This window comes from Crinia signifera, chromosome 6 (assembly GCF_055691185.1).
Source record: "Crinia signifera chromosome 6, ASM5569118v1, whole genome shotgun sequence".
In the NCBI taxonomy this organism is placed as follows: domain Eukaryota; kingdom Metazoa; phylum Chordata; class Amphibia; order Anura; family Myobatrachidae; genus Crinia; species Crinia signifera.
In genome coordinates, this window is record NC_139222.1 from 238,800,171 (window position 1) to 238,826,738 (window position 26,568).

The 26,568-nt window shown below is 46.2% G+C and overlaps 1 protein-coding gene across 1 annotated transcript; it reads left to right on the forward strand.

Moving 5' to 3' along the window:
- The first annotated feature begins 1,198 nt into the window (after positions 1 to 1,198).
- On the forward strand, positions 1,199 to 22,467 carry LOC146009721 (uncharacterized). Its single transcript, XM_083150181.1, has 3 exons — positions 1,199 to 1,259; positions 4,891 to 5,109; positions 21,284 to 22,467. Exons 1-3 carry the CDS (start codon positions 1,199 to 1,201, stop codon positions 22,465 to 22,467), a joined length of 1,464 nt encoding a protein of 487 aa, XP_083006307.1.
- The last annotated feature ends 4,101 nt before the right edge of the window (positions 22,468 to 26,568 follow it).

A 26,568-nucleotide genomic window follows, 5' to 3' on the forward strand; every position in this document is an offset into this window, starting at 1 on the left:
ACATGCCCCCCATCTGCATACCAGTATACTCCACTTCTGCAAAGTACCAACATGCCTTTCTACCGCACCTCAACATGCCCCCCATCTGCATACCAGTACACTTCACTTCTGCAAAGTACCAACATGCCTTCCTACCGCACCTCAACATGACCCCCATCTGCATACCAGTACACTCCACTTCTGCAAAGCAACCCTCATGCACAACAACATGTCTCCCTCCTGTACACCAATATGCCCCCCTTCCTACACAACAACATCTCACGCCTGCAAATAATACATTTTTTAATGGTCTGATTTCACTGTATTACTGTCAGGAGTTGAGTTTGACTGGAACATCATTGGGATCAGAAAGGGAACTACTGTGCCATTCAGGGGCGCCGATTTACTTTTTGTCCGGTGGGTGCTCCCACAAATATATATAGTGCAGGTATCCTGAGACCTATGGCTGGGTCTGCAAGAAGGAGGCGGCACTCAGCAGCCTTTAGTATTTAAACCATATTTATAAAGTGCAGTGCATCATATAAACAGTGTCATTTGTTGACGTTTCAAGACTTGTTCAGGACGTTGGCTGAAAAGTGCAATAGTGCTGTTCTTCTTTGCACAGCATTATTGCACTTTTCAGCCAACGTCCTGATGAAAAGACTGAACAAGACTTGACGCTGTTTATATGATGCACTGCACTTTATAAATATGGTTTAAATACCAAAGCCTGCTGAGTGCCGCCTCCTTCTTGCAGACCCAACCATAGGTCTCAGGATACCTGCATTGTACCAATTACTGGGAAGGCTCCTGGGTGAGCTGCATCTTTGATGAGAGTGCTGAACAAACAACTATATATATATATATATATATATATATATATATATATATATATATACAGTGTATGTATTCATACACCCATAAATACATCTTTGCAACATTCATCTGTATACCGTATACTATTATCTACTCTGGCAGTCAATAGAATAATTATATGTCTTTACAATCTTAGCCTAGCAGGTAAGGTACTGTAATTCAGATTTCCTTTCCCCAATCTATTGCCAGCTATATAAATACACCTAATCCTTTTCACTACTTAATCTGAAGAATTGTTTTACAAGGGGAAGTGGCTTTGTAAAAGTGGCATGTCACCAGACCAGAGTATATAAATGGGTACCAGAGAGGTGGTTACATTTTAGGGGTTGTGTCTCTTGAAACCATGAAGGGGCGAGTTGCTGCTCTCATTCTTGGTCTGGTACTGATTCATGGCTCACTGGCCGGTAAGTCTTTGATCAAAGCTCAAGTTTAAAATGATCAAAATACAAAAATTGTTACATTTAATATGATACATACAAAAACTTGTGTTACTGTAATGCTTTTTGGATGGACCACTTGGGGCACCTCGTTTCTTACGGCCCCCATACACTGGCCCAATTTGTCCTGAGGACAAGTCGGACCAGTTTGCCCAGAGCCCCCCGGCAGCTCCCCGGGAGGCTCACATGCGATCTAGCACTTGATGTGCCATTTTTACATGCAATAAATCACATGTGAATTATTGCATGCAGTTCTCCTGGGGAGCTGCTGCGGTGGCAGGGGGAGAGCAGCGGGGTCCGGCCAGCTGGTGGTGGTGGCGGGGGGTGGGCAGCGGGGTCTGTCCGATTGACGGTGGTGACTGGGAGACTGGAGCTTGTATCGACATTTTGCCGGGCGGCTGGATGCGGCTGCTGAATATTCTGAAATGACTGGCCGGCCGTTGATTGGCTGAGAGTCTACAAGCTACAGCCTCCCAGCCGCCGCAGTGTGGATGGACCCCGCTGTCCGCCACTACTATGAGCTGCCGGCCCCTGCTGCTCGGGTCTGATGCGTACGGGACCGTGCGGAAACGGCCGTGGATTGTCGAATGCATGGTTGTTTCTTGACAATCCATGTACATTTCACATTCACACACACTCTTCCCTGAAACATGGACAGTTGGAATCCTACATTGGTACTCCCCATAGTGTTGGAGTACAGCTGTTTAACAATAAACATCAGAGAATTCATGTGAACTGGACTTTGTACAGATCATAAATTCCACTTAAAGCTGGGAATGCACTTAACCCTTTGAGTGCCAATGTTGCTTTATAAGATGTGAAAAATATCCGCTAAAAAATGTCAGCTTTGCTCACAGCAACTTCAATTAATTGACTTCAGATAATAATTTGCCGGCAATAACCAAAGTCCTTCATATTCCTCGACTACGATTTTTTAGCTCCCAAATGCTGAAAAACAGACAAAAACAATTGCTTAGACATATTTCTAAAATTCTATTAATTTAACCAATTTGTCTGACTGACCACTGTCTGTTTCACCAGGATTTGGGAGCAAATGTTTGATTGTCATATGCTCCCATACATTTCCAGGCACAACGGAACCTGCTGCGCTGTATAAGAAACTGTTAATAAATAAATAAATAAATAAATACATTTCCAGATTTTTGTTCCCATTAGGCAGAATGGACAGATACTTATTTTGATTTGTACCCAGCTTAAGATCTTATTTTAGATTCAGTGAAAAAAAAACCTTATTTGAAAGTTTTCCAGCATGATCAGTAATTTTTGACATTTTGAAAAAAGTGTACAAGTTAAAGATTTTTGCTGAAAAAGATGGATGTTCATTGGAAATCTGATGAGAACCATAATAAATGTATAATACGTATTACTGTATTAAATGATTCAAAGAAGCAGCATTAGCTTTGTTTCTTAGGGGCATACAGTATGTAGCAAAGCTTACAGAGAGAAAGTACCCAGCAATAAGCACATGACTGTCAATTTACAGCAGGGATGGGGAACCTTCTGCGCTCCGGCTTTTGTTGAACTACACATCCCAGCATGCCCTGCAACAGTTTTACTATGTCCAAATAGCAAAACTGTAGCAGGGAATGCTAGGATGTTTAGTTCAACAACAACTGGAGGGCCAAAGGTTCCCCATCCCTGAATTAAAGGCTAGAATTGTTAGTTGGCTTTTATGGGGTTTAACCCCTTCAGTGGTGTTTTTTTGGAGCGCTCCCCACTGGGTGAGTTATTTATGGGGAGCGCTCCCTTAAAAACCCAAACCACTGCCTCCCTGGGTCCGGGCAGCGCCGCTAAACTGTCAATCAACCACTGTCCGGACCGGCGCCCAGGCTTGTTATAAAACCGGCGCCGGGGACTTCAATAGAAAAGCCGGAGGGGAGGGGGGAGGAGGGGGGAGGAGGACGGAGGAGTAGGCGTGGCAGAGGGGAGGGAGCTGGGAAGTGCTGAAGCTGCCTGAGTTCAGCGATTCAACTCAGCAGCGCTGCCCGGCTCTAAACAGTGGCAATCCCGAGAATTTTCCAGGCTTGCCAGACTGGGCACTGAGGCACAGCCCGGAATGGTATCAATGTTTGTTACTTGAACAGATTTTGCTTCTCTTTCATGTATTAATGTTTAGATAATTCTGAAATAACCAGGGTGCCCCTGACATTATTGCCACCCCATTCTTTTGAAAACTGATACACCGGGCAATGTATGGACAACTACAGAGTTTGATTTCAGCACCATTTTCCTTAGCGGTCTGTTCCAACAGTTAGGGATTGTTTAGGGCCCCCCACCTAAAGCCAAACCCAAGTTTCCGAAATGCACAGCAGTGAGTCAAAGGGGGTGATAGGTAAAATACAGTAATGGACACAAAGAGGGTGACATGGGCAGCAGTGGGGCCCTTAATTCTCAGCGGCACTGGTGCACTGCATTCCACTGCACCAATTGTGGTTCCAAACTCTGACCCAAGGGCAAGGACAGTTGTGCCCAGGTAATGACAGTCGATAGTGGGAGAGAGCTAATCACCAGACTAGTGATTTAACACTTCCCCACAATAATAGCAAAAAGATTAATATTATAAATATGGGCATTCTCTGGACCTGCTTCACCATGACCCTGAGGGGAAACAGGCCCGCACAAATAATGGCCAGAGTCTGCTGCTTAACACATATATCGCTGTGTTTGAAAAACGACTGGAGCTGATTGCTTGATACTTTGTAATCTATGTACTAAGCTTTGGATAGAGTGGAAAGGGAAAAGTACCACAGCCTATAACATGACAGTTAGGAGCTAATTGGCTCATAGTTTATGACTCTTCAAGGCAGTCCAGCTGGCTGTCGGGGGGGAGGGAGGGAAAGAGGGAGAGAGAGAGGGAGGGAGGGAGGGAGAGAGAGAGAGGGAGAGAGAGAGAATTAGCAATAAATGACAAGTTCAGAGAGAGAGAGAGAGAGACAGACAGCGCGAGTGTCGGTTGTACAAATCGCTTGTTGTAATTCTGTAATTTTCACCACTCATTGCGCTGATACTAATCACATATGTACTAATGATAGGAGCTGCAGTCAAATCTGATTATATTGTCAGTGACTGCATGGTCAACGGGGGTCCTAGAGACATCACTGAAGGATGCTGTCAATGATACTGTTCAGTGTTTTCCCACGACACCCCCAATATTGTTACCATAATCTGCATTGCAGCATATCATATGTACCCAGCTTTATTTCCCAACACACAGTGGGGTCAATTTACCCGGAGTACTTGTTAGCGGTAGCAGATAACCACTTCCGAGTAGCATTCCAGCTGTTGAAACGCAAATCCTGGAAGCACAGGGGCCAGCAGCAAGTACGAGGAGGCCCAGCTGGCAATAAGGTGCCCTGCAAAAGGCCGGCATGAGGTTGGCCCAGCAGGGACTTACCCCTGATACCCTGGTGGGCCAATCTGACCCTGGTTTTACCTATTTCATTGATCATGAATAATTTGAAATGGTCCTGGACCCCCAACCCTGGGTACCACTGCAAGTGCCCCAATACTCCCAGTTTGTCTGCTATGGTTATACATTACTGTCTCATCCCATTTATAATCTATTGCTTTGCTGCAGATGACCTCACAGATTCATCTGAGGAAGAGTTGCTGGAAAATCCCACAGTGCTGAAGATCGGAAATGCATTTGATGAAGATGACTATTTTGCTGAAGAATGCAATGAGCTGCTAAAATACAGTGCCCGCGTGATGAAAACATGCACCACTAAAAAGTGTCTGATGTACAGACAATGTAACAGGGACGGGGAGCACATTATCTGTTTGAAACTCAGCCTCAGTAAGTATCCACTCCTTTCCATTCTGGCATATAGAATCATGTACAGATATTTTACCCATTTAAAGAACTGAATAACATTGGTCTGTTATTATACTGCAGGGCCGTTTCTAGACAATTTAGCTCCCAGGGCAAAGAAATAAAAAATGCGCCCCCCCCCCCCCACATATATAGAAGAAATTGTGCGTGCCAAAATAGGGGTGTGGGGCGTGGCCTAGCAGGAAAACAATTACCTTACATCTCACTTTTGCAACCTGCATGACCAGACATTGGTTACCGCAGGAATTGTCATTGTCCTCCCGCACTTAAGTTGGCGGGCTGGAGTCCACACAGTGACATAAAAATATAAAGGCCCACACAGTGACCTAGTACACCTCACAAATCAAGGCCAAACAATGACAGGCTACGTAAATCAATATACACTATTAATCCGTGATGCCAATTACACATTACGCCGCACACTGTGATGACAATTACACATTACGCCGCACACCATGAAGACAATTACACATTATGTCTCACACCATAATGCCCATAAGACCCCCCCACTCTGATGCCCATTACACCCACACTGTGATGGCAATTACACAATACTCCCCTCACCGTAATGACTATTACACATTATGCCCTACGCACCGCTGTCATACAACTGATGCCGTTTACTAATATGACCCCACAGTGCCAGATATGCCCCCACAGTGCCACACATATGCCCCCACAGTGCCACACATATGCCCCCACAGTGCCACAAGCAGCACAACTCACTGCCTCTGGCCCTGGGTCTCCCCCTCCAGTCCCCCGCCATCGCTGCCATATGCCCCCACAGTGCCACATATATGCCTCCACAGTGCCAAATATGCCTGCACAGTGCCACAGATATGCCTTCACAGTGGCACACATATGCCCCTACAGAGCCAGATATGCCCCCACAGTGCCATATATGCCCCCACAGTGCCAAATATGCCCGCACAGTGCCACAGATATGCCTTCACAGTGCCACACATATGCCCCTACAGGGCCAGATATGCCCCCACAGTGCCACATATATGCCCCCACAGTGCCAAATATGCCCCACAGTGCCACAGATATGCCTTAACAGTGCCACACATATGCCCCTACAGTGCCAGATATGCCCCCAGTGCCACATATATGCCCCCACAGTGCCACAGATATGCCTTCACAGTGCCACAGATATGTCCCTACAGTGCCAGATGTGCCCCCACAGTGCCACATATATGCCCCCAAAGTGCCAAATATGCCCCACAGTGCCACAGATATGCCTTCACAGTGCCACACATATGCCCCTACAGTACCAGATATGACCCCACAGTGCCACATATATGCCCCCACAGTGCTACAGATATGCCTTCACAGTGCCACAGATATGTCCCTACAGTGCCACATATATGCCCCCACAGTGCCACAGATATGCCCCCACAGTGCCACACGTGGCAGCTGCGTTGTCCCTCTTCTTGTTTGATGGTAAGCCACAGTGCCACTGACAGTGACTTACCAGCGCATCAGCGAACCCAGGCAGGACGATCATACCTAACTTCTCTCCTTCCAGTTCCTGCATGTTGCACTCCTGGGTCCTGGCGCTGTTGCGCAGGCTGGGCTTCTTGCCTTCTTCCTGCACTCCCGGCGCAGGCTGCCCAATCACAGAGCTCAGAAGTCAGCCGGCTGTCTTCTGAGCTCTGTGATTGGGCAGCCTGCGCCGGGAGCTGTCTGTCACAGGGGGGAGAAGTGGCGCGGATCCGATCCGTCACTTGTTATGACCCTGCCGCTGCTGCCGCATTACAGGGCCGGCTCTGGGAGGCATTGGGGGGGAGCTGCCAGGCGCCCTGGGTGTTTACAGAGGCGGACAAGCCGTGCGGCGCCCCGGGCTGCTGCACGGCTTGTCCGCCTCTAGAAACGGCCCTGTTATACTGTACACTGTAATGAGAATACTGTGTCCGGTTCTACCATTAGTCACCTACTGTATTCCTAACTGGTCTGATTGCTCATTCAGTTGGGTCAGTTTTTGGGTCCTGTCTCTCTATAATAAACTCCAGCTTGTCTTGCATGTCTTCAGTTTTGAAAGGGACAGGAATAAAACAACCTGTAGACATTCAGATGATTGGGATGTTCATGGCAGCATAGAATATTTCTGGAGAAGAATGTGTTTATTGTGAGAGGAGTTATCAGCCTCTGTGACACCAGGTGTGCCAAAGACGTGCATCGGAAAAGAGGTGTGGCCTCGCTATCCAATCCCCATTATTATAATAATAAAGTAAGGGGGAACGGGATGGAACTGAGTTCCAACACCTGTAATAATGAGGTGGAACTACTGTAGTTCAGCCTCCACTTTAGTCCTGCACAGTAATTCTAACAGAAAAGCACTATACTGTTGTGGAGGGGGTGTTGCAAAAACCCTACCACTGGCCCTGGTTTTGCGTATTGTGAGGAGGGGAGGGAGTGTAATTAGATCGCAAAGCTAAGAGAGTTTCACCTCTTCAGGACCACTTTAAGCCCTGCTCTTGGGGTCACAGGGATGTGGGCTTCCTCCAGTGACAGTGTGGGCTGCATTGCCAGCTCTTACAAGTGACAAGGACTGGGTGCTGCACATAATGTTAGTGTTCACCCAGCTCCTGTCACTGAACTATTCAGGAGCAGCTAGGCGGCCAATAGTGGTATTTGAGGAGAGCCGCAGAATCAGGGACGGCGCTAGCCACTCAGCAGCTCCTGCAGTGCAGGGAGGCGCCGAGCTGAAGAGGCGCCGAGCTGCAGTGACTGCCACTCTGAGAGCAAACTATGCTTATTCATCATAGGAACAAATCAGGGCAGGGCTTCCGTGGATCGTGCACTTGCTTTCCTCCCCCGGTGGCAGCCCCACCACCTCGACCTGCGGCTGGAGGCTGTGCAGGGAGGAGGTGTACACGGGACTGACAGTGGTGCGAGTAGAAAAAACGACTTAGTGGTACTGTGCTGCGCGCCTCCGGCGCGCAGCGAAAAATGGGCGTGGTCAGGGGAGTGGCCAGGGGCGTGGTCATATGACACAAGGGGGGGTGGTTACATGCCACCGCCCCCCCCCCCACAGAGTCTGTACGCCCACTGACATACTATATAACACCACAATGCCCATGACATACTATATAACACTCCGCGATGCCCATGACATACTATATAACACTCTGCTATGTCCATGACATACTGTATAACACACCATAATGTCCATTACATACTATATAACACCGCAATGCCCATGACATACTATATAACACCGCAATGCCCATGACATACTATATAACACTGCAATGCCCATGTCATACTATATAACACCGCAATACCCATGACATACTATATAACACCGCAATGCCCATGACATACTATATAACACTGCAATGCCCATGTCATACTATATAACACCGCAATACCCATGACATACTATATAACACTGTAATGCCCATTACATACTATATAACACACTATAATGCCCGTTACATACTATATAACACACTATAATGCCCATTACATACTATATAACACTGTAATGCCCATTACATACTATATAACACCGTAATGCCCATTACATACTATATAACACTCCGCGATGTCCATGTCATACTATATAACACACTGTAATGCCCATCACATACTATATAACACACCGTAATGCCCATTACATACTATATAACACAGCGTAATACCCATTACATACTATATAACACACCATAATGCACATTACATACTATATAACACACTGTAATACCCATGTCATACTATATAACACTACGCAATGCCCATGTCATACTATATAACACAGTGTAATGCCCATCACATGCTATATAACACTACGCAATGCCCATGTCATACTATATAACACTACGCAATGCCCAACACATACTGTATAACACACCATACACATTTGACACATAAGTGCCACTTACCTACATGCTCAATGCCAGGGGCTTCATGCCGATGCCAAGGTGGACTGAATTTGCTCGTTGCTCAGGGGGATAGATCTGTGCCACTGTGCTCATTGCCCAGGGGGATATATCTGTGCCACTTTTCTCGTTGCCCAGGGGGATAGATCTGTGCCACTTTGCTCGTTGCCCAGGGGGATATATCTGTGCCACTTTGCTCGTTGCCAAGGGGGATATATCTGTGCCACTTTGCTCGTTGCCCAGGGGGATAGATCTGTGCCACTTTGCTCGTTGCCCAGGTGATAGATCTGTGCCACTTTGCTCGTTGCCCAGGGGATAGATCTGTGCCACTTTGCTCGTTGCCCAGGGGGATAGATCTGTGCCACTTTGCTCGTTGCCCAGGGGGATAGATCTGTGCCACTTTGCTCGTTGCCCAGGGGGATAGATCTGTGCCACTTTGCTCGTTGCCCAGGGGGATAGATCTGTGCCACTTTGCTCGTTGCCCAGGGGGATAGATCTGTGCCACTTTGCTCGTTGCCCAGGGGGATAGATCTGTGCCACTTTGCTCGTTGCCCAGGGGGATAGAACCCCCCCCCCCCCCCCCCGGCAGGCAGGCACATACACAGCCCCCTGTGCCTGCCCGCCCGCACGCTCTCGTCTCCCCCGCTGTGTACGCGGGGGAGACGTGCTACTGCTCCTGATAGTTACAGCTCCTGCTGCTGGACCGCGCGCTAACCAATAGCCGCGCGCGGTCCAGCAGCAGGAGCTGCAACGAAATCATGAGAGCAGCAGCAGCAGCAGCAGCAGCACGTCTCCCCCGCGTACACAGCGGGGGAGACGAGAGCAGGGAAGACCCGGCGGGGGGGAGCGGCGCTAGCGCGCATATGTAAGTGGCCACGCCCCCCGCCACTTACATATGCGCACATGCGCAGTAAATATTTCGGCCTATTTGTTATGGCGGTACGGGGTACCGGCACCATTTGTTTTAATGGTACGCCGTACCACCCCGTACCGCCATAGTTGCACCCCTGGGGACTGAGTACACCCTGCGGCACACCCAGACCCCGGGCTGCAGTGACTGCGAGCTGGCCACCAGCGTCTCAGGTAGGAGCTGCTCCTGCCATGGTTGGGGTTGCCTGGGGATATATAATAGACGTACAGATTGGGTGCAATCGCACAAGACTTGTGGGTTGTGGTGACAAGGGGAGGGACTTTCAGCAGGACAGATCCCATTGGTCATTCCCCATAACAACAGACTTATTTAAACATTTCCAGGCACATCAGAACGGCTTGCCTTGACAAAGCGGCTAAGCGAAAGCGCGTGCTTGGCAACTTTAGCCGTGCGGGCACAATCAGTTGTGTGCTCCGTGTCTATATCTGTACATATCTCTCAGTGACAGCTGCTCCGGTGTTAGCCCTTCTTAGGGCTCTGCCTGCTCCGTGAACTAGTCTGGCTCTATGCCAGCAAAGACATAGACTGTTATAACTGTTTGTGTTGTATGCACCCAGTGGGAATTTCACAGTGTGCACGCAGCCTGCTGCCTAGTGCTCTGCTTCGTACATTTTACACAGTATCAGCCGTTCTGGCTTCTGATTATTGCAGGACTTACATACTGCAATACCCAGTCTGTGTGTAAAACTAAATAAGCATACTGTAATTGTTTATACTTACGTGGGGACATAACTAACTAGCTGGTGGTGGCAGGAGGACATCAGCAGAGAATTTGCATCTGCTGCAGTAACCTGACCACATACCGGTTGGTTTGTTCCCTGCAGGTCTGGCACACAATCTCTGCTCGAGAGCAGGATTCATGAAATTAAGAGGGAATTAAATATAATTATAAATCCCCAATATTTATTTTAATTGTGTGAGACCACAGACAAACTCTGTATAACTAATCCTCAGGCTTGAGGACATTTTCAGTATAACAGAGCCTGTGCAGTGTAACCAATCTGGGGATTGATACACTTGACACAATCTGTATAAATTGTTGCCGATTGTTACCTGGACAGAAGCACACAATACTATGGAGCTTGTTTAGCCAATATATTACTTAACAACTGTGCCTGTTCAAGGGAATCCCACAGGCTCCCAGATTGAGCAATAGCAGAGCCTGTTTGATAAATCTGACATTGCATATAAACGGTTTGAAACACACACAACACGCCCGCACATGTTAAGTTTCAACACACTTTATTCATCTTTTGTCTGTCTATCTATGTGTTATTTTTTATAATTTTTCGCTTGCTTCTAACATAAATAAATAAAGGTTAAGTTTTATGTATACATTTCTTGTTGGTGCACCACACCAGGACACATTATTTTCTCTCCCTGTTCTCCTTGATATATAATAGAGTATGTCACACTGCCATAGACTTCCTGGGGTCTAGCTCCAACATTGCACTGTAGAACCAAGTTAAGGTGCCCATAGACGGTCCGTTTAACGGATCCGTTCGGCACTTAATTAGCACACATCGCATCGCATTGCATGCCTTTTGCATGCAGTGTGCATGCAATGTGATCCTTTGCAATGTATAGCTTGTACAAAAAGTATGTTCAGCACATACTTTTTGTACCGTACTATGAGATGCGCGGGAGCGCGCATCTCATAGTACAGAACGGACGGTCCGGGAACGGACCACCTATGGGCAACTTTAGACTGATCTAAGCATGAAATAATAATTACAAAACATATTTAGCAGGCAGACCACATAGATCAGCAGTTATGTATGTGTAACTGTATGTAACTGTGGGTGTTTTATTTATTTATATATATATATATATATATATATATATATAAGCAGCGCTACTACTCTTGGTAAGTGTGGGCATTATGTATTAGCCGCACTACTACTGTGGGTATATGCAGAAGTACTCAGGGTATTACGTGTAGAACAATGTGTGCCATAATGTCATATAGTCATTATTGTGTGCTGCATACTGTGTTAGGGGTATCATGATGTGTAGCATAATATATAATGGGAATTACTGTGGGTTGAATAATGTGTAATACGCATTACCGTGTGTAGCATTATGTGCTATGGGCATTACGGTGTTATTGGTACTTTTATATGGCCACGCTTCTTCCCCATAAAGCCACACTCTTAAATTTTTGCCGCGCGCCTTAGGCGAGCACTGTACCAGTTTTCACTGTAGTGTTGGGGCAGTCGCCAATTGCCACAGGGCACCATAATGACAAGTTACAGCCAGCACTGGTGCTGTGAAATGTGAATAAGATTGTGCTACTGTGTGGTGTCATTTGGAATGGGGTACTATTGTGTGGCCATGCGCTGTCCCTTTGTGAAGTATGAGAGGGCGCAAAATTTATAGTTTGCAGGAGGGCGCCGAACACCCTAGTACCGGCCCTGCGCAGAATTTAAACATTCTGCTGCTCCACCAGTTCATGCAAGGATCATGTGAGGGAGTTTTGTACCCCATGTACCCCATAAGGGGACCGAAGCTTCGGGGCAAGATACTGTTGGTGAGTGTCTGTCTGTATGTATGAACTAAAGTTTTATTTTTTCATATGTGTGTGTGTGTGTGTTTATTTGCCTATTGGTTCTGCTGTGGAACTAAAAGTCCCTGCAAGCCCATTTATGGGCCGCATACTGGGACTTGTGGTTCTTCAAGTCCAAGTATGAGACTTGCTGGGACTCATTGTTCCACAGCAGAACCCAATGGGTTTATCTAAATTTTACACAAACATCAGCCCGGTGCCCACAGCCGAGGGGCACCTGGGACAGCCCCTGGCTATAGCCTGGGCAGGTAAATTCTGGAGGGGCAGGGAACCCCTTCATTGGGGGGATCCCCACTTCCCCAGGATCCCGGTAAATGCTTTGGCCTGGAGGACTTGTATAAAAATTCTCCCCCGGTTGTGGCACTACCCTGTTTTTACTTTTTGTGTTACCACCTATGAGCATAATTATCGCTATATTAGTGGACTTTAGGTAATCTTGGGCCCAAATATAATCAGCTCCAGGAACAAATATGGCCGCCATTGATTCATTATATGTGTTTGCAAATTTCAAATTTTAAATTGATTCATTTATACATGTGACTACATAGCAGTATGTTCACTTTTATATTATAGATATATTTCTTGAAAAAGGCATCGCAGTATGCCGAAACGCGTTGAATCATTATCAAGTATATTTTAATTGGCAGAAAAGTGTCCAGATATCCGAGTAGTTTGTAGCCATTACTCACACCCGGGTTACATCTAGAGTGGTACATACACTGTTGGCTGTATCTGGTATATATTCTGTCTTTTATTATAATAAAATCTAATTTCTCTGGATCGAATGGTGAGACTCTCCTTCAAAAAAAGATACCTTTATATGAGGTTCCCCAGTGTTGGCATGTAAGCATACATGTAAGCCTGATTGTCACGTGTGCACGAGTTGGGTGACCCCTAACATACTCTGGACGTTTGATATATCTTGGGAGCACCATTTCCATATCATCCCAACACTGAGAGGAAAAAATATAGACTTTTCTCCATATTTCCTGCATCATTACATCTGTTGGTTATTTTCACTTTCTCCACATGTCATTTCATCTGGATTGGAGAGGAAGGTGTTAATTACGTGGATGAAAATTCAATTGGAACTTTACTCGTAGCGCAAGTGAGACTATTCTTGTTTTTTCTATTTGTCCATTGGGTGGTCCGGTGACCACATTTATAGTCTCTTTGCTGCTTGAGTCATTTGCAGCGCCTAAGGTGAAAAATATTTTCTTTACTACCCTGCTGGCTGATTGGGACTGGGGCTGGTTCTCGAAATACAGGGGATCCCTACTTGTTTTGTCCCCCTTACTTTGGGAACCAGGACCGGCATTTGAGTCTGGTGCCGGTTTTAAAAACCCTATTTAGTTTTCCCTGTGATTTTTTTTTAAACCAGGACCGGCTCTTTGAGCCTGGGGCTGGGTATGCCCATGGGGAGGGTGACCCCACGCCATTTTTTTTATTAATTATTTATTTTTTCTATATATATTTTTTTTTACACTGCAGCATGCACGCATCTGACTGATCCGCGCAGGCTGAATCCAAATACGCCATGAAAATGAGTTTTCCAGGCATATTTTCACAGCAATTAGTGGCCGTATATTACTGACAGTAAAGTAAATGCCAAAAATATGTGTAGGCAGTTGTATTTGCATACAACTGCCTACGAGTACCCCAAATTCTGGCGTATTTTCTTCAGTACAGTAAATTTCCCCTGGTGTGTTTGGTTGTGACAGGAGCTGTAAGGGAAGGCCGAGGAATAAAGCTAGGTACACAATTATTGGATCAATTGATCTCGTAGAAAGGTTGTTTCGGGTCTGTTAACAGTATAGTGAAACATGCAATGTACAGTACCGTACTGCACACTGCATCGGTTGCCAAATGTCTCACAAAATTAATGCGTGTCAACTACACCACTGCGACTTCTCCAAGGGTAGAAGTCGCAGACGATCACATCCATCGTATGCGATCCTTTGGCATACACTATGTTGTATGCATTTCCATTCCCTGCTGCCGGGAGGCTGTGCGAGTTGGAGGTCAGATGTACAGCAGGTCCGATCTCTAGCTCCGAAGCGCACGAGCTCATCGGATCAGATGGGATGTCAAACACATGTGATTTGGCCACTTTTCACCTGATTTCTCAGCCCGATCCGTCGCAGTCAGGTGAAAAGTGGCCAAATCACACAACTGTATGGCCAGCTTTAGTAACGGACCTGTGGTGGCCAGTCTGCATAACCTCATAGGCTACTTAGCCAGCCAATGGTGTTAGAGGTGATCTAATGCTGTGTCCTCTAACTCAGCAGTGTCCCACATACATGCAGGGGGAATCTATTTATACCAGATGCCTCCTTCATATCTGAGCATCGCTGCTGCTTCCAAACAAGAAGCAGCAATGCTCTTTCCAACCACACCTGAATCACCCCAGTGTGTACCATTTTGGCAAAACACTGATTAAATGGTCAAAATATGGCCGGAAAGGCTAGCTTCAATTATACCATCATTCAGTCTTAACAAGAGATATCAGCCAAAAGGTCTCTATATTGGATCTGATTCAGACCTGTTCCCTCAGCTGCGAATTCGCAGCTTGGGTGACTCGAATGACCGCGTATGCACACAGTCTTCAGTGCAGACTGTCTGTGTGATTATCCAATGACTGTGTATGCGCATGGTCTGCGTGAGCCGTCTGTGTGAACAAAGCCAGCAATGGATAGCCATGTTTGCAGGGTGATTGACAGCTGGGTGGCATATGTAGGCGGCATCTAAAAATGCAAGCTGCACGGTCCGGCTGTGGGGAAAGAGGCCTACTGAGGTCATCTGCGGCCTCCATCTCCCCATGGTGATTGCAGCGCTGAGTAAGTCTTGACTTGCTTGGCGGCGAACAGGGGGAAATTCATTTGATGGTGAGTGTTTGCTAATTGTTTTTACCCTGTGTGCACGGCTATTATTTGCAGCTGTGCACAGGGGTCGGAGGGAGACTGTGGCGGAGTGGAGTTTATCAGAACATTTGCAGCCCAGCGATCAGTTCTGAATCGTGCCCATTTTGCGGTATGTCGGCATTCTTAATGATCTGATCCTATTTTCTCTATCCTGATTACACCATCCTCCTTGTAATTAGCAAACTTCTTAATGTGTAGTGAAGAACACAGCGTTGCCCCCAACGTCGCTCCATCGCTACTTGCAAGGGCGTATGCATTTTCTGATACCGGCTTCCCCACTGGGTCCCATCCCTGTCGATGTTGGGCTGGGAGCACATTGTCTAGTGTATATTAGCTTAAATCTATTGAAGTGCCCTTAGTTTTTTGTGATTTTTAAAGAAATAGTCACCTGTTATTAGGCAGTTTTATTGGCTTAAGCTGGCCATACACTGACTAGACCAGTGTTTCCCAAACTAGGTCCTCAAGGAGCACTAACAGTTGACATTTCCCAGGATTCCTAAGCTTCAAAAGTGATAAAATGGAGAGTGATAAACAGCCAGCCAATCAGCTCCTACCGTTCATGTCACGGACTCTGGGGCAGATGCATTAAAGGCCCCCATACACTAGCCGATTTTGGTCAGATTTAGGCCAGGTCAGTCGGATCTGGCCTAAATCGGACCAAAATCGGCTAGTTTTGATGTCCCCTCAGATCCGATGCGCGGTCCCGTGCGCATCGGATCTGCGTCGGGTGGTCGGACCTGCTGCACGTCCGACCACCCGACTTGGGACCTAGTGGGGCGGTGCGGCGGTGGAGGGAGCAGGGGGGCTGGGGACGCTGCGAGGGACACAGGCGGCATAGAGCCGGGCGGGGGGAGCCGGGAGCTGTCAGCACTGAATAAAAAAAAAAAAAGCCCATACAATGAATAGGCGGCCTGTGATTGGCTGAGCGCTCTCTCAGCCAGGCAGCAATTGGCTGAGAGAGCGCTCAGCCAATCACAGGCTGCCCATTCATTGTATACAGTAGGCTTTTTTTTCTAGCACTGACAGCTCCCGGCTCCCTCTGCCCGGCTCTATGCCGCCTGTGTCCCCCGCAGCGTCCCCAGACCCCCTGCTCCCACCAGCAGCCCCCCCCCCCCTGCTCCCCGGGTTTTTTACATGTGATAAATCGAGACGATTTATCACATGTAAAAAATGGCACATCAAGTGCCAATCTAATTAAGCTCCCCCGTGGAGCAGCCGGGGAAGCTCAGGGGGAAGTCGGGGGCGACTTGTCCTAAGGACAAGTTGCCCTAGTGTATGGGGGCCTTTAGCCTTAACAAGAGATAAATGCAAGGATGACAAAGAGAGATAAACGTCCAGCCAATCAATTCCTTACTGACTCTTTTCAAACACAGCCTGTAACATGGCAGTTAGCATGTGATTGGCTGGATATTTATCTCTCTTTGGGGGCAGATATATTAAGCCATAACAAGAGATAAATGCAAGGGTGATAAGGGGGGTTATTCTAGTTCACTCTTTCTGACAAAATCCTTCTTAGATGGACAAAACCATGTGCACTGCGGGTGGGGCAGATGTAACTTGTGCAGAGAGAATTAGATTTGGGTGGGGTTTTTCTTCAAAGTGAGATCTATATTGCAGTTTAAAATCATGCAGTCAGTATTTTCCCTGCACAGAAACAAAAAAACTCACCCAAATCTAATTCTCTCTGCACATGTTACATCTGCCCCCCCTGCAGTGCACATGGTTTTGTCCATCTAAGAAGGATTTTGTCAGAAAGAATGAACTAGAATAAACCCCAAGGAGAGATAAATGTCCAGCCAATCAGCTCCTTACTGACATTTTTCAAACACATCCTGTAACATGGCAGTTGGCAGGTGATTGGCTGGGCGTTTATCTCTCCTTATCACCCTTGCATTTATCTCTTGTTAAAGCTTAATACATCTGCCCACAAGTTTGAAAAATATCAGGCAGGAGCTGATTGGCTAGCTGTTTATGACTTTTGAAGCTTAGTGTATCTGGTCCCTGGCAGGAGCACTGTGTATCACCAACTGTCACATCTTAAAAATCCACAGGTGACCTGGAAACCATGAGCTATTAAGCCCCGTACACATGGGGGGATATATATCGCTGAGCGATATATCGCTTGCGATAAGCGATATATTGCTCAGTGTCCCGTTTGCATCAGCGACCAGAGATGGTAGCTGATGAAAAAGAAACTGCCGGGGGAGCCCAGCAGTGGAAATCAGCTGGTCGCAGGAGCATGTTCCTGCGACCAACGATCACTACGGGGGAGAAAACAGGAGCGCGCACCCGGCGATATATCGCCGGTGCACACTCCCATCGCGGGCAATATGGTCGCTCAGCGACCATATTGCCCGCGATATTAGACAAAATCGCCCCCGTGTGTACACAGCCTTAGTGCTCCTTGAGGATAGAGTCTGGGAACCACTGCACTAGACCAACTTTCTTGTAACCATGCTCGTTATTTGGTTGGAATGAAAATCAGTCATTTTACCCTCAAACACCGGAAAACTATAAACTTGTTTTCTGTCAAAAAAATAAGAAATTAAAACTCCAGATGTACTCACTTAGTAACCCCTAGGGTGGAATGCACTAACATCCGCCGCCCCCCCATCACTGGCATTCACCAGGAATCACATTGTAAATAATCACATATGCCCCAACATATGCGATTATTAACGCAAAGGACAGCTCTCTGATAAGATGCGATGCGACACCAGCACTGGACTTCTGAATCTGAGCCCTGGGAGTCCCTCTGCATATGGGCAGATTGACGGCGCCGGCCACCAAGCATACTGGGAAGATCCCTCAAACAACGCTGCTATGAGAAGCCCATAAGCTTCTATAGGGTAACACTAGCTTTTGCTGGTGATTCCCTCTGCAGAGGAGCCCTGGCATGTGGCTTTAGTGCATTTGAAAATGTAGTAAAACCCGTGAAAACTTGCCTTGGGGTGGCTGGCTAGCTTTGCCAGTTTGGAGGGATTCCACACCCCAGATCTGCATCTAATGGTGTGTACACACGTTAGATGTGCCTTAAGATCCTATCCACAATCTGATCAGATAGGATCGTGGATAGGATCTTAAGGCACATCCGATTTGCATCCTATCTTGACTATATAGTGCAGATCTGCACTATATAGACAAGGCAGCCAAGACTTTCTGGCTTCCGATACATGAACGCGCATCGGGATCGGATCGGGATCGCAAGGGTTAAAACCCTTGCGATCTGCATCCGATGTTGATCCGATGCCGATCCGATGTTGACTATATCGTCAACATCGGAAAGGAAATTGGACCGTGTGTACACAGCATTAGTATTAGGGACCCACCAGAGAAAAGATCACCTAGATGCTGGGTGAAGGGATGGAATTTTTGTTTGTGGAACTACAAGTCTTAGTATGATAGCACCTCTCATTATGGGGGTGATTCTGATGGACTCGGTAAACTGTGAAACTCACAGCTTACTTAGTCCTTATGACACCACCCTGCCGCCCCGGCAAATCTTCACTCCCTGCCACCATTTCTTCTCGCAACCATACGAGGGGATGTGTCAGAGACACATCCCCTTGCATGTGCCCGCTGCTGGAGAATTCATCTGATGGTCCATCTAAAGATTTCTCCAGGGCTAGCAAATATAAGTCAATGGAGCGTTAGGCGCTCACGATATAGCCGCTGCTGCTTCCCCCCCCTCCGGCAGCGCTGCTGTCAGTGACAATGCCAGGTGTTCTGGGACCCAGTGGGCGGTGGCCTTGTTCCCCGGCAGTAGCTGGGCAGGCAGGGTGGAAGCGTCTGCATTTTTTAAATATAAGGCCGGAGTCTGTTGGGCACAGACGCTGGTTATAGTTCTGCTTTTGGTCAGTCTCTTCCAGAGTGTTGCCCGTTCCTGTGCCTTGCTGTCAGTGTTCCTGTGTGCCTGTCCCTGTGCAGTGCCTCAGCCAGCTTTCCAAGTCCCAGTCTCAGCTTTCCAGCTTGCTCAACCGCTGTTCTTCCTGTGGTTCCCATCTTCCAGATAAGTCAGGGGTTGATTGCATTTATTACTTTTGGTATCATCTTGTGCATTGTTGCATTCATTTCTCTGTTGGTATATTTTGACCACTGTTACCATCCTGTGTATTGTTACATTCATAATTCGGGTTATTCGGGTCCTGCTTGTGCATTGTTGCATTCCGGGGGTCCTGTGGGTGCTTGCTCCCAGATTCCTCCTCGGAGGGTTGTTGCCTGTGGAGGTATTCCACTGTTCCGTTTAGTTAGGTTATCTTTTTTGTCATCTCTCTGTCTCAGTGGACGCGTTGTCTCACATAAGACCTGGGGGGGTTGGAGCAGGCCTAACCAGCTCCTTTGAACGCGGCTGCTAAAGGTGAAGTCTAGCACTGCACTCATCCGCCGACCATGGGTAGAGACAAACAGAGTTAGGGTTCAGGTTCTGTGGGTACCTTTGAGGGTCCTAACATGGAGACTGACTTATATTTGAGGGTTTTCAGCTGAAGACTGGGTGGGCAGCTAATGTCATGTGATGACAGCCACCCGCCCCGGAACACCTCACCTTGCCTGCATTCCCATGGGAACACCCAGCCTTTCATGGGGATGACCATGAAACACTGGGCATTTCCCATGGGCGACACCAGTCCCGTCCATCGCACGCCCCAAGGCCACACCACTCTGTGCTAACGGCTCGGTGACAATGCAGGTTGCCGTAGCCTCTCGCTCAAGTACCATGCACGTGTGCATAAACCATTATGCGCATGCGCAGTAAAAAAAAACATTGATCCCCGTGTCAATGTGAATGAGGATCGAATTAATTAGAATAAGGGCCTAGGTTTGTTATTAGAGTGTGCAGTCCCCCCCTGTTTTTCAGAAAGTTGGTTTGTTTTAAATGTATCATTGGTTCCCGTCCATTATAAGATTTTCATTCCAACCATTCAAGTGGTTGAATGAAGGTTTTTATAGTCAGTGGATGGCAGCTTCAGCTACTTTGATTGACTATCATGTAACCTTTTGGGGTGCAGCAGAAGTATTTTGATGGATTGGAATATAGTTTGCCTCTTTAAAATTGGAAGGTTTTTCTTGTTCCAAACCTTTCTGTTTCTTTTTTGTCCTTGCTAATATAATGGGTCCCATACATCAGCAATACATTGAGGACAATTCTGCTTTTTGCAGATATGTAAAAACACCAGCAATGTATGGGATTCCCTGATGGCCAATTCCAATCAAAAAGTGATTGGAATTTGTTAATCAGGTTGTCAACATGTTGGATTTCACTGACCAATCAATGCTGTAGTTTTCTACTGAATTGTGATGATAAGCCGATTTACAGGTCATTACTAGTGTTGAAAAATAATGTACACTTTCATGATTTGCAGATCTGATCTTTGGATGTACAAATCTGCAAATTTACTGAAAAATATAGCCAATGTATCGGCGCATATTGGTGGGTTATAACAACTTAAGTAAATTGTTTTTTATTGTTGATGTATGTGTCCCATTACTTTAATTTAGGAACGTTCCAGGTTAGGCTCAAGAGGTCACTGTGGGGCACTTATGGGTTTGTACTACCTTTAACCTTGTCACTTTTCTTTGTGGAAGTGACCACACTGTGCTAGAGTAAGTAATACATTTATCTGGCTAGTGCTAAGTGTTTTGTAGTGAGTTCTTGGCCACCCACAATCTGGTCATTTAAATTAATAAAAGCTGTGACTTGTATCCAATGCTGTTATGTCTGTGTCTTTATATTTAGTTGATACATTTTGGTTAATGGTGTACTATGATTAGTAAATATAATAAAATAATGGATGCCTTAACCAGCCTGATATTATTATTATTTTTATTTTTTTTGCAGCTCATTTGGGTGATGTATTAAGATATGATGACACAGGTCCTTCGTTGGGTTTGGATTCCCATAAACAAACTGTTCAAAATACAGAGCCAAATGGAAATGAATTAGAATCCCTGTTAGAGCCAAATGGAAATGACCTAGAATCCCTGTCAGAGCCAAATGGAAATTATGTTGATTCACTGACAGAAACAGACATGAATGAAGGAAATTCCTTGTTTGAACCAAATGCAAATGAAGGCGATTCCCTGACTGAAACAAATGATAATGAAGGAGATTCCCAGACAGAGCCAAATGAAAATGAAGGAGATTCACTGACCGAACAAAATGAAAATGAAGAAGACACCCAGACAGAACCACATGAAAATGAAGAAGTTTCCGAAACAGAACCAAATGGAAATGGAGATTTACAGACAGAACCAAATGGAAATGAAGGAGATTCACTGACAGAACAAAATGGAAATGAAGATTCCCAAACAGAACCAAATGGAAATGAAGAAGATTCCCAGGCAGAACCAAATGGAAATGAAGGAGATTCCCAGACAGAACCAAATGGAATTGAAGAAGATTCTCAGACAGAACCAAATGTAAATGAAGAAGATTCCCAGACAGAACCAAATGGAAATGAAGGAGATTCCCAGACAGAGCCAAATGGAAATGATGGAGATTCACTGACCGAACCAAATGGAAATGAAGGAGATTCCCAGACAGAGCCAAATGGAAAGGAAGGCGATTCCCAGACAGAACCAAATGGAAATGAAGGAGATTCCCAGACAGAACCAAATGGAAATGAAGGAGATTCCCAGACAGAGCCAAATGGAAAGGAAGGCGATTCCCAGACAGAACCAAATGGAAATGAAGGAGATTCCCAGACAGAACCAAATGGAAATGAAGGAGATTCCCAGACAGAACCAAATGGAAATGAAGGAGATTCACAGATAGAGCTAAATGAAAATGAAGAAGATTCCCAGAAAGAACCAAATGGAAATGAAGGAGATTCCCAGACAGAACCAAATGGAAATGAAGGAGATTCCCAGACAGAACCAAATGGAAATGAAGGAGATTCCCAGACAGAACCAAATGGAAATGAAGGAGATTCCCCGACAGAACCAAATGGAAATGAAGGAGATTCCCCGACAGAGCCAAATGGAAATGAAGAAGTTTCCCAAACAGAACCAAATGTAAATTAAGTAGAATCACAGAAAGAACCAAATGGAAATGAAGAATCCAAAAAAGAATCAAGTTGAAATGAAGAACCAAGACAGCGCTAAATGAAAATGACAACCAATCTGTGACAAAGCAAACAGAGATTCCAGAAGTGAACTAAATAGAAAATGCTTTGTTTGCTTAAGATGAACTAATCATTTCTATATCATATATTTGTGAGTTCCTGCATTTAGAGACAAAAGGAAAATATATATTTACATAGTATTGCCAAAGATGTGTATATTAGATCATAATGTCACCAGATGAGGGGGGGGGGGGGGGGAGGGATTTTAGCAATGACATGTTGTATATCCCTAATTATAATCTAACAGCATGTTTAGACAAAATATTGCCGAACCACATCCACAGTTCATGTTGGGGGTTGTAGTCTAAACAACTGCCAGGTTGTTCCATGGTTCCAGCTATGCATTGGATGTCTTTACACCTTGCTGCAGCGACAAAAAGTGATGTGAAATACTATACCCATTAATGTACCCGACTACAGTGTATGGGGGCCTGGGTATAGCAAAGCCATGAAAGATTGAAATGCAAAGCCAAAAATAGTAACTGTAGATACAGTATCATAGATATAAAGATACAGAAAGTTAATGTAGATGTCAATAAATATTAAATTAATAGAAGTGCACATGTTGATCACGCCCTTTTTATTCAATGGACAATATATGCCGGGTAAGACTTGTTACTGACACATACATTCAATTAAACAACACAACTGCTGTGTTACATATTGTAAAAATGTCAGCACAAATAGTTGATACAGTATCATTTCTGAAAATGTTGATAACCAAGGCTCAAAAGAAAAAGCAAATACAGAAGGAATAATATAAATTTGAGCTGTGCTACAAGATAGCAACATTTAAAATGCTGACATTCCACATGCAGACAGAGCAGAGATGTTAAAATATTGACATATCGGGGGAAATTTACTAATATGAAAAACCTAGTTTTTCGTATTAGTATTTTCCCTAAGACTGCATACGACTGTTTCAGTCATATGCAAAGTCGTGTTCCGGAGGGGAAATTACAAAGCAGTCATATACGACTGCTTTGTAACCCTCCGATGTCGTATACATTCGTATTAGCGGCACATATATACGGCCGCTAATACAAATTTTTCTGGCAGTCTGCACGGATCAGTCAGATCCGTGCAGGCTGCAGTGTGTAAGAAAAATATAAAAAAACAAAACTAAAAAAAAACGGCGTGGGGTCCCCCCCACAGCTGTAACCAGCACCAGGCTGAAAGAGCCGGGCCGGTAATTAAAAATCAGGGAACTTGACAAATAGGGGTTCCCCGATTTTTAACAACCAGCCACAGGCTCCAGGTCCGGGGCTGGTTCCCAAAATACGGGGGGACAAAAAGACTAGGGTTCCCCCGTATTTTAAGAACCAGCCCCAGGCCAAACCAGCCAGCAGTGTAATGCCACAGCCGGGGGGAGACTTTTTATACAAGTCCCCCGGCCAAAGCATTAACCCTCTGACCAGTCAGCCTGGCCAGGGGCCCTGGGGGAGTGGGCCCCCCCCCCAATAAAGGGGTCCCCCCCTCCAGGACTTACCTGACCAGGCTGAAGCCTGGTGCTGTCCCCGGTGGCCCTGTAGGGTGGCCACCGGGCTGATCTTGGTGTAAAAAATAGAACAATAAACTATTGTTTTAAACTGTGGAACTATGAGTCCCAGCAAGCCTCCCCTGCAAGCTGGGACTTGGTGAACCACAAGTCCCAGCCTGCGGGGCATTAAAGGGCCCGCTGGGTCTTGTAGTTCCACAGTAAAAAAATAGTTAAATAAATACACACTGACACCTGAAAAATAAAAGTTTAATACATACATTACACACACACTGATACTTACCTATCTTGATCCCGTAGGTAGGTCCCAGAGTCTTGATCCGGTGCCTTGTCCTGGTTCCGGATCATGTCGTCTTTCTTCACCATGTCGATCTTCATGTCGGCGTCAGGTCCGGGTCCGAAGAAATCCATGGTGGACCTGTGGAAGGAAATCCAACTCATCCAGGTCCTCCATGGAAGTTCTTCTGGCTTGGTCTGACGTTGTCCAGGCATTCTTCCATCTTCTTCCATCTTCTGGCTTCTTTTTCAAGCTGCCGGCGACTCCAGCAAAGCTCCCCGACTATCAGAGCCGCAGAGATGTTTCCTCCTCGGCGTCTGGACTAAGAATGAATTCTGGCCAATCGGAAGCCACCTAGCGGCCAATCAGGAGCCAGGAAAGTCGGCTTCTGAAAATACAAATGTGTAAAAAATAGGTGTATTTCTGCCTACGAATACACCTATTTTTTACGAATCCATTTTGGTAAATTTCCCCCATCGTTGCTGGTGGTCCAGTGGTTACTTTTCAGTTCCTGACAACTGCAGCTGCTTCAGAGCAGCTTCCAGTTCCCATCGGTCATGTGACCATGGCTTCCCAGTTAGACCTCCCAGTCAGATCTCTTGTGTATGCTCTTGTGTCTCGGTGGGTGTTTCTTCTATATTCCTACTGCCTAATCCAGTGGCGTAACTATACATTTTGGTGCCAAAAAAGTTTGTGCCCCCCCCCACCCCAATGGCATATATCACCCTAGGCAAAATGTCCGCTTACTGCCCCCTGCGGGATTTGTGACATCAAGATATCGTGACGGGCGCTTTGATAGGAGTGTGCCTAGCCAAGCAGCAGTTAAAGAATAATGGGTAGTCACTCCCAATGGTATAGAGAAAGGTACAGGAAGTACAAACTGCGCTGAAAAATGAACGGTGTATGACATAAAATATACAATTTAATAAGAAACCAATGTAAATTATATGACAATGCTCATAATAAAATGTTTAAAATACTGCAATCAATAATCACTCAGTCTATTAGACGTGAGTGTGTGGATAGTCACCCTTCTTGTGTGGTCCACCAGTACTGGGGAAGTCCTTTAAGGTGTGGGAAATTGTAAATCCAGTGATTAGGAGGTGTTAGTCTCTTCTTCTCCTTTGCCAATATGGAACCGGGTCTATTAGGAGGTGGCGTTCCTCCAAGGTGGTATTGCCGTGGTGAGTAATGAAGAGAAAGCCACTTGTATTGATCCTTGAAAAAGCTGCTTTGTGCGGCGAAACGCATAGGGCTCTTGGGAAAACCTTTTTTACTGCAAACATTGGTTATTCACTCACTTTGCCCATCCAGAAACGGGCACCAAATTTTCCAGTGGAGGCTACAACAAACCACCAATACAAGTGGCTTTCTCTTCATTACTCACCGCGGCAATACCACCTTGGAGGAACGCCACCTCCTAATAGACCCAGTTCCATATTGGCAAAGGAGAAGAAGAGACTAACACCTCCTACTCACTGGATTTACAATTTCCCACACCTTAAAGGACTTCCCCAGTACTGGTGGATCACACAAGAAGGGTGACTATCCACACACTCACGTCTAATGCACTGAGTGATTATTGATTGCAGTATTTTAAACATTTTATTATCAGCATTGTCATATCATTTACATTGGTTTCTTATTTTTATGCATTTTTTATATTAAATTGTATATTTTATGTCATACACCGTTCATTTTTCAGCGCAGTTTGTACTTCCTGTACCTTTCGCTTACTGCCCCCTGCAGGGATGAAGGAGCCGGTTAAGCTGTAACACAAGATTTAGGGACAAAAATGGGCACAGGACTGGGGTGTGAGGTGAATAAGGAACACAGGACCTAGGGACAATAGGGGGAGGGGGCTGACACAGACCCGGGGGACATGAGGAGTGGGAGAGGGGGGAACACATGGGGACATTAGGGGAGGAGAGGAAGGACACAGGGCCTGGGGACATGAGGGGATGAGGGACACAGCACCTGGGGATATGGGGGGGACAGGTCCTGGAAATACGAGGAGTGACACAGCAACAAGGAACATGAGGGGGGGGGGCATGACCTGGGCAAATATGGGGGAAGGGAGAGGAGGGACACGGCAAAAGGGGGCATGAGGGGGGAGGGGAGACACAATACCCGGGGACATGAGTGGTGGGAAAGGAGGAACACAGGAATGGGGCCATGACAGCTTATCTTCCCTCATGTGCTCCCCCGATCTGTTAAGCTAGGAG

Excerpts from the sequence above, each read along its gene's own strand:
- LOC146009721 (XM_083150181.1), top strand. The coding sequence starts at position 1,199 with ATGAAGGGGCGAGTTGCTGCTCTCATTCTTGGTCTGGTACTGATTCAT. Across the intron at positions 1,260-4,890 it reads GATTCATGGCTCACTGGCCG|ATGACCTCACAGATTCATCT; the intron begins GTAAGTCTTTGA and ends GCTTTGCTGCAG. Across the intron at positions 5,110-21,283 it reads CTGTTTGAAACTCAGCCTCA|CTCATTTGGGTGATGTATTA; the intron begins GTAAGTATCCAC and ends TTTTTTTTGCAG.